General features: G+C 49.9%; 1 protein-coding gene and 1 pseudogene across 1 annotated transcript; one reads left to right on the top strand and one right to left on the bottom strand.

The window, feature by feature from the left end:
* Positions 1-467: 467 nt before the first annotated feature.
* Positions 468-1,733, top strand: LOC119360919 (annotated as a pseudogene).
* A 2,661-nt stretch (positions 1,734-4,394) lies between these two features.
* Positions 4,395-6,521, bottom strand: LOC119360918 (laccase-14-like). Its single transcript, XM_037626362.1, has 2 exons — positions 6,366-6,521; positions 4,395-6,213 (listed from the first exon to the last, which is right to left on the bottom strand). The coding sequence occupies exons 1-2, from the start codon at positions 6,519-6,521 to the stop codon at positions 4,618-4,620; spliced, it is 1,752 nt and encodes a 583-aa protein (XP_037482259.1). The 3' UTR covers positions 4,395-4,617.
* Positions 6,522-8,842: the final 2,321 nt, after the last annotated feature.

Here is an 8,842-nt window from a genome sequence, read left to right as displayed (position 1 = left end):
GCAGCCCAGAGCCTGGCTCGCTGGAAACGCTCGGATCGACAGTTTCTCGTGAGCTAGGCTGAGTGCGGCGCGAGGTCGCACGGGCGGGAGCGAGGCGAGGGCGAGGGGGGATGGCGGGAGATGGAAATCTGGCGCGCCGTCCCGGCGCCAAATTAGCCTCACCCCCTTTCACTCACTCACCCATAGCCACTGACTCCCTTTCTTCCCTACTGCCTCACCACCGGCGGCGGTTGTGATTTTAGATCTGCGCTATAGGCGGCGACGGAAGAGGCGGCGACGTTCGTGGCGGATCTAGTGCTCCCCTTGCTGTTGGCCACCGTGTGGTCGACCTAGCATGTGCCATGGCCCCCCCTACGCCGTCCTCGTCTCCGATGCGGGTAAGCAGCACCCCCTCCCCCTTTGTTAGCCCGTTAAGCTAGGTGTAGGATCGATTTCCCACTGAACGAACCGTCGATGTCGACTAGGTTATGGACGCACGGATGAGGCTGATAATCCAAGCAGCAACACTGATTAGTGTGATTCAGGCATGGGTCATGTTCATGCACCAGAGAGCTGTTCATCGTGCTGGGAGACCTTTGATCCGCTATGGTCCATTGTTTCCCCGGGAATAGGAGAGGATCTAAATCTGAACTACATCTACAACTGCAATGACGTCGAGGCTCTGTGGATGCTTAGAATGAAAAGAGCACCATTTGCCAGGCTTGTCGAGACCTTCAGGAGCAGGGGCCTGTTACAAGATAGCATCAACACCAGTGTCGAAGAGCAAGTGGCCATGTTCCTGCATGTTGTTGGCCATAACCAGAGGTTCAGGGTCATTCACAACACGTTCAGGAGATCAATGGAGACCATCTCTAGGTAGTTCAAGCAAGTGCTTTGCTGTTGGGGAGCTTAGAGGAGAGATGATCAGGAGACCATCTGGCCAGACTCCACCCAAGATTCGCGGAAGCCCAAGATGGTATCCATACTTTAAGGTGAGCATTGACAATATACACTTTTCATGGCTTGATATGCTTGTATTGTTCAAGTTGAGCACTAACATAGGCTAGTGATGCCATTTTCAGGATTGCATTGGGGCAATAGATGGTACTCATGTCACTGCCAGAGTTCCTAGGTCATAGTCTGCAACATACAGGGGGAGGAAGCACTACACAAGCCAGAATGTTCTTGCTGCTGTTGACTTTGATATGAAGTTCACATATGTGCTGGCTGGCTGGGAAGGGTCAGCGCATGATGCTAACATTCTCACTGACAGCATGAGTCGACCTGATGGGATCAACATCCCCGACGGCAAGTTCTACCTTGGAGATGCTGGCTATGCATGTCGGCCGGGTATTCTTCCACCCTTAAGGAAAACAAGGTACCATCTCAATGAATTCTCTGGTAGGAACTTTCCTAGGACTGCACATGAGCTGTTTAATCTCAGACACTCCAGCCTTAGAGTAACTGTTGAGAGGGCATTTGGAGCTCTGAAGAATAGGTTTAAGATCCTGGATCAGAAGCCATTCCACCCATACTCCACTCAGGTTAAGCTAGTTCTTGCTTGTTGCATTCTGCATAACTGGATCCTCCAGTGGGGCTTTGATAAACACGTGCCTAAGGAGGAAGAGGTCGAGCCTGACGATGTTGTTAGCTCTGGCCATGGTGTGGAGGCATTTGATAATGACGCTTGGAAGAACAAAAGGTTGGAGTGGGCAGAGGCAATGTGGCTTAACAGAGGTCAGTGCAGGATTTGAAAAAGAGGAGGAGGAAGAAGAAGCAGCAACAACAGAAGCAAAAGAGGAAGAGGAAGAACTGGTAGCAGCAACACCGATGAACTACCCCCTATTTAGCCAATGGCTCTTATTAATTTGAACTGTCATTTGATAGTAGTTAGGATGAACTGTCATTTGTTTAACTAGCTGGCACTATGTTCAGATTGTGTGTGGTAAGGTCACCATTATTTAGAAGTGGCGACAACACCTTATGCAGGTTGCAACCAAACACCATGTCATATGTGCGCCTAATGCAATGCGGGCAACCAAACGCCGGGTCAAAAATGGTTGTCTCATGCAACTAGGGACATGCAGGCAACCAAACTATGTGCATCTGGTTTTTTTTGCGTGCATCCCCTCAAACCGGCTCAATAGAGCCAGGCTCGCCGGGCCAGGCTGAATTGGCAATGTAACAGAACACGTCCTTTGTGCATTCCAGAGATCAAATTGTAGATGGATTCACAAAGGCACTGCCTATCAAAAGCTTTGAGAACTTCAAGTATAATCTCAACTTAATGAAGTTGTGATTAAGGGAGGGTGTTAAACATGTCACGTACGCCCAGCCCAGAGATATGCGGCATAGGAGATAAGTTAGGTTGTTAGGGTATTGTGTTTATCTCATGTAACCTCTTATCTCTATCTCCTTCCTTGATCTACAAGATTGTAATCTCAACCACATGTATGCGCTATCATGGGAGGTGCGCCCCATCTATATTAACACAAACCCGTCGGCCTAAGCAAGGCAAGACGTTCCCCTAGTTCGCACAACCCATACCATTCTCATCTGGCGAAACTGAGCCTCTAATTCTCTATAACCGTCTTGCTCTGGGTTGCTTGATTATTATACCTTTCATTAGTTTTTTTTGTGTGTGCGAGCGCGCGAAAGACATTAGTTGGCACTGTCTTAGCTTTGGATTGCCCCTGTCTTAAGAATAAGATTAGACTCGCCATACTCCCTGACATGTAAAGGTAGGGGGTACTCCCTCTGTTTCTTTTTAATCTGCATATAAGTTTTGGTCAAAGTCAAACTTTGTTAACTTTGACTAAGTTTATATAAAAGAATATCAAAGTTCATAATATGAAATCAATAATGTTAGATGCATCATGAAATTAATTTTCATACCATATAGCTTTAGTATCGTAGATGTTGATATTTTTTCTATAAAATTGATCAAACTTTACTAAGTTTGACTTTGACCAAATCTTATATGCAGACTAAAAAGAAACGGAAGAATACTATATGGCCAGTACTAGGCGCCGGTGCGCCGGCCGAAATTTCGGCCGGTCCCACATCAGCCGTCCGATTGGCCGAACCAGGGCCGTCTGATCCCGTGGAGATGCCTTCCCGTGCTTCAGTCACGCATATACGAACAAAAAAAACCCTCCTGCGCCAACCGACGCGCAACTTGCACACAGTTGACGCGCCCGTGCGCTCCGGCAAGGCGCCGTGGCGCCCCTGGGTCGATGCTCCTTGCAGCATCCCACGCCCGTCGAAAAACTCGTCGCCACCCTCGATGGTCGTTGTTGCTCAAGTTTTTCTTTGTATGTGCATGAAAATAACAATGAACACCGGTAGTAGCAAAAATTGATAACGGTTGCAGCAAAGAATACATAGTCCCGGGTCTCGGCAACCTCATGATTCATCAAAAGACGGATGTAACAATCGACAGCGCCGATAGTAGCAAAAATCTAATACGGTTGTAGCAAAGGTGATACAAATGGTTCCGGCAAAAAAACATGGCAGCAAAAATTTGGTTAGTTCCAGCAAATATCAAAGACGGTGGTAGCAAATTGATACACTGGTTCCAACAAATACAAAACGTGGTAGCAAAAAATTTGGTTGGTTTCAAACAAAAACAGAAGATGCTGGTAGCAAAAATTCGAGCTGGTTCCAGCAAAATCAAATCATGGTTCCAACAAAAAAAAATGTCGCCGGATCTCCCCGCACTTGTCACCGTGGTTCAGCATCGCCGCACAGCCACCGCGGCGCTGGTTCCAGCGCCTTCACCGGCTGGTTGCAGCAAAAACGGCAGCTAGTTCCACCATCGCCGTCTCCCCGGGATGCGCCCCGTCACCGCGGTTGCAGCACACGGAGCATCCCCGGGTCGCCGTCGCCCGCGGTGCTGGTGGTCTCCATTGTCGCTGGTCACCGTCTTCACGCACACCCGACCTCCACGAATTGCAGTGCGTGGTGGCCGCCGCGGTAGCACCCCAGTCTCACGGTTGCAGCACGTGGTGCACCTCCGTCTCGCATCATGGTGGTCATGCCATGGCTTGTGGCAGGATTGAGTGAGCGGGTGACCATGGCTGAAGAGAAGAAACCGAGGATGGGGATGAGCTCGGCCGCTTGGAGAAGAGATAAGGCAATGTGTAGATAAGAAACGTCTAGATACCGATTGAGGGTAAAAATCCCGGACAAAAAGGTGGGTGGGCTCTATGCACACATGGCATGCATGAGAAGCCAGCTGAGCAACAGCGCGAGGCGACCGGCGCAAAGTTCCGCCGGCCGACCGGATATAAGCGTTTCCCATACTATATTGTTTCGACATTTGTAAAGTCAAACTCTGAGTAATACTACTATCTTAAACAAATAGTATCAGGATTAGGTACTTGTAAATCATATGCATAGATTTTCTCTCCATTTATTAGCCTTAATTATAAATGTGTACCTTAGAAATCAGTAGTAAATTATGTGCCCCGCTTGGAATGATTGTAAAATTAGCGTGGCCACTTGTATTTAACTTGACTTTGAACCAAATACTGGTGACTACACTAATTTTACACCCATTTCAAACAGCCCCATAAGGATAATAAACAGCAGTGTGAAGGAGAATCTGTTGTTGGCTAGACATGAATGGTCAATCTTCTAACACTGGGGGTAGTCCGGCGGCGGCGGAGGAAGAACGGTGTTCGGGGTCGGGCCGTCGTCCACCTCGAACGCCATTGCTAGCCCGAAAGGCAAATGAGCGTCCAAGTGGCAGTGCATGACCCATACACCTGGGTTGTCTGCCGTGAAGCGGATGACCGCCCACCCACCGGCCGGCACGGCGACGGTGTTGCGCTGCTGTGGGTTGATGAGGTTGTAGGCGCGCACCGCGGTGCGCGCCTTGAAGTTGCCGGCGCCCTGCGCGAGCACGTAGAAGTTGAAGCCGTGCAGGTGCAGCGGGTGGTTCTCCGACCCCAGGACGGCCGTGTTCTGCAGCACCACCTCCACCGTCGTGTTGAACCGCAGCCTCTTCACCCTGGTGCCCTTGGACGTCAGCATCACGCTCCTGTTGTTGCTCATGGAGCCGTTGGTGAAGTCGAACATCACCGGCGGCCTGTCGGGGAAGTCGCGGGTGTACACCCCGTCGGCGTTCCCCCTCATGCGCGCCTCCAGCAGCGACATGGCCTTGGGGAGCTGGAACGACACGTTGTTCATGCTGGCCGCCACGGAGCCGCGCGTCCGGTTGCACAGCGTCTGCGTTGGCATGCACGGCGCGATGCCCAGCCCGTAGATGACCAGCATCCGCGTGTCCACGTGCAGGGGAACTGTCGGTTTGCCGTCTCGCAGCAGGCCGGTCAGGCTGCCGTAGAAGTCCTGCGCCGTCACGCTGTCTTTGAACTCCGGCATGCTCGGCATCATGATCGTACTCATACCAGCTGCTTCTGCACCGTGCTCGTACCGGAGGAGCCCCGTGGTGGTGGTGGTGTAGGTGGCGTTGGCCACGCTCTGGTAGACCTGGGCGGCCATGTAGTAGCGGCCCGGGGAGGCGTTGGCGCGCATCAGAGCGTCCACCGTCTGACCCGGAGCGAGGACGATGACGTCCGTGTCGTAAGGGTCGGTGTAGCAGGCGTCGGCGGCGACGACCGTGAAAGCGTGGCCCGCGACCTTGAAGAAGAGCTGGTAGCTGAGCGCAGCGTTGACGAGGCGGAGCAAATAGGTCTGGCCGTGTCGCACGACCAGCTCGTAGCCGCTGGGCATGCCGTTGATGGTGAGCGCGACGGAGTTGTTGGGCGGGCCGCCGGTGAGCATGGCTTGCCTCTCGACGTCGACGACGCTGGCATTCCACCACTCGCCGAGGAGGAGAGTGGCCTCGCCGTAGGGCGTGGGGAAGGGGTAGTGGGGTCTGTCGGGGCCAGGACGGATGAGGAGCGCGCCGTAGACCGTGACGCGGAGGAAGGAGACGTGGGCGTGCCACCAGAGCGTGCCTTCCTGGCCGGTGACGTTGAAGCGGTAGGTGTAGGTGTCGCCGCCGGGGCGGATGGGGCACTGCGACACCATGCTGGGGCCGTCGGCCCAGCCGGAGAGGCGCTGGAGGACGCCATGCCAGTGGATGGTGATGTTGTAGGGGGAGTAGTTGACGACGTGCACCACGACGGCGTCGCCATCGCGAGCCTCCAGCATGGGCCCGGGGAACTGGCCGTTCACCGCCGTGATTACCTGACGCTGCCCCAGCCGATCGATCGTCAGGTTGCCCACCTGCGCATATGCATTGCAACGATCCCATCGATGCCGTCAACGTTATGAAATGGCTGTCGATCAGCAGTGCACCGCAGAAATGTGCACGCAGGTTGAACCGCAGGGGAATGGATGGCATGCATGCAAAGAGATTAGTAGTAGTAGTCACGTACAGAGAATGTGTGCTCGACAACGGCAGCATCAGCCGGAGGCAGGCCAAGGCATCCGAGAAAAACGAGAGCATATGCAAGCCAAAACATTTCTCGATGGATCAGACCAATGCAATGCAGTGCAGTGCAGAAGGAAGGTCGTAGGGCTATTGGACGCATCTCAGGCAATATATAAGGCCCGCCGGGGTACAGTAAGATGGATGATTTTGGGCTAGAGTTGCATGCAATGCTCGCTATCAACTCAGAAAGAAGACGCTGCAGACTGCGGGTGGGTAGTCTGTTTCTGGGACGGATGCACGAAGACTACGTGTGGCACGGGCATCTCGGAGCTGGATAGACCTCGATGGGTGATTCGAGCTACTATGAGAAGGCACGGGCAACGATCGCTAGACAATCTACCTAGCAATACCTACCTTTGCTTAAAGGCATCCATCCATTCGTGCTATGTTATATATAATGTACACGAGCTAGCGTTGAAGGTACACGTACAAGTGTGTGTAATCACAGGTACCTTGAGGTGTCTTTGTGATAAGATGATTTTATCATGTGATATCCCTGCATGTTGGATTTTTCTGAACCAAAAACCGTTGAACAATCGTTAAAAGAACACAAGCTACTAAGCTAGCCGGCTATCCAACGCCAGCCCTAGTGAATCCCATTGTAAACATGATAAGCTAGTTCAAGAACTGATCAATCCAGCTGCCACTAGTAGAAAACAAGGCTTTGGTACTGGCCAGATAAGAGCATTTCCCGGTCATGTTACAAACCGGAACTAATGGGAGCATCAGTCCCGGTTCGAGAGGCTAGGACGCCGGCCAGGCCTCAGCAGACATCAGTCCCGGTTCGGCTGGGACCTTTAGTCCTGGTTTCAGCCACCAACCGTCACTAAAGGGCCTCGATCCTGGCGCAACCCCTTTAGTCTTGGTTGGTGGCTGGAACCGAGACTAAAGGGTAGGCATTTAGTCCCGGTTCTAGACACAAACCGGGTCTAAAGTTTTGCCTCTATATACCCCTCCCCCCCCGGTCTCCTTTGTTTTTTGGCCGTGGAAGGGTGGAGGTGTGGGCTACTCTGTTTTTCGCCTATATATATGCACATGAGGTGTTCGATGAAATGGCCAAGCCTGACTTAAGCTTTCTCCTCTATTCTTCCTTCAAGCTCAATCCCCAAGCTACATTTTTCTCAAGATTTGTCTAGATTTGGCGGTGCACCAACTACACAAGTGTTCTAAAAGGTTAGCAACTTCATCCTTTCATCTCTCACTGCTAGTTTAACTCATTTCAAATACTCTAGAAGTAGAGTGGTTTGTGAGTTTTAGTGGAGGAGTGTATGTGGGAGTTCTTTTGATTTAGATGCACAATTTGAGCTCAAATTAACTTCTTAGAGTCTGCACATGTGTACGCTGCCGTCCCGTCCCCGTCCTCACCGCCGTCGATCCCCCGCGCCGATCTCGTCGCCGGCACCACCTTGGTGAGCATCTTGTTCTTATCTTTTTAAAAGAAAAAAATCTTACTTGTATGATTTAGGTAGCTACTTGTATAATTTTCTTACTTTTATTATTGTTTGTTATTATATAGTGCCATGGTTTTGGTATCCGCCCCCATCGGCTCTCGTCCGGTCTATGATTCAGATGCGGTATATTACCTTTTATAACTATTTGTTTCATTTAGTGTTTATGACAATTATGCCGACCAACATGACATAGATGTTTTTATCTAGGAGTGAACCAGAAATTTCAACCGACCCTCTTGTCGAGAGGTTAAATTTAGTTGAAAAATAAAACAATTATTTGAAAGAAAAATTGAAAAGAATTAAAGAGGAGAAGATGAAATTGGAGTTGCATGTTGCCGATGTTGTCGATGATCACAAGATCCAGATGGATGCAATGTGCTTGAAGATTAGAAAGATTAGAAAATATGCCATTGATAATGAGGCTTGGTATCATTATGCTTTTGGATCAATTGTTATCTTAGTTGCGATTTTGATCGCATTTATTGTTGCATTTAAATGTTTTACATAGTTGTATGCTAGTTTCAATGTATGTTTTAATTAGATGCTTTAAAGAGCTATATATTGTTCTATGAGAACTACGTGTGAACTTTATGTATTTATTTTTTCAGTAATAACATTTGGTCACTATTATACTTTGGTTTTAATGTGATGATGAACTTGTATTAATTTGATCACTTCTCTATTCATGATGTTCTGTAATGATTTTTGATATACTTAATTATATAATGCACGTAGATGAACCGACAATGGATGTACGGTGACCGACGCACCTCCGACTACATTGAGGGCCTGCATAATTTTCTCGAAGTGGCTGAGGCAAACAAGCATAAAGGTTTTATGTATTGTCCATGTACTGTCTGTGGGAATACGAAGGATTACTCTACTAAAAAACCCTTCACTTGCACCTGCTTGAGAAGGGTTTCAGGCCACACTATAATGTTTGGACCAAGCATGGAGAAAGAGGTGTTAT

Source organism: Triticum dicoccoides, chromosome 2B (genome assembly GCF_002162155.2).
Source record: "Triticum dicoccoides isolate Atlit2015 ecotype Zavitan chromosome 2B, WEW_v2.0, whole genome shotgun sequence".
NCBI lineage: Eukaryota > Viridiplantae > Streptophyta > Magnoliopsida > Poales > Poaceae > Triticum > Triticum dicoccoides.
Note: the sequence above shows the minus strand (reverse complement) of the source record. Positions and strands in the feature narration are given on the sequence as shown.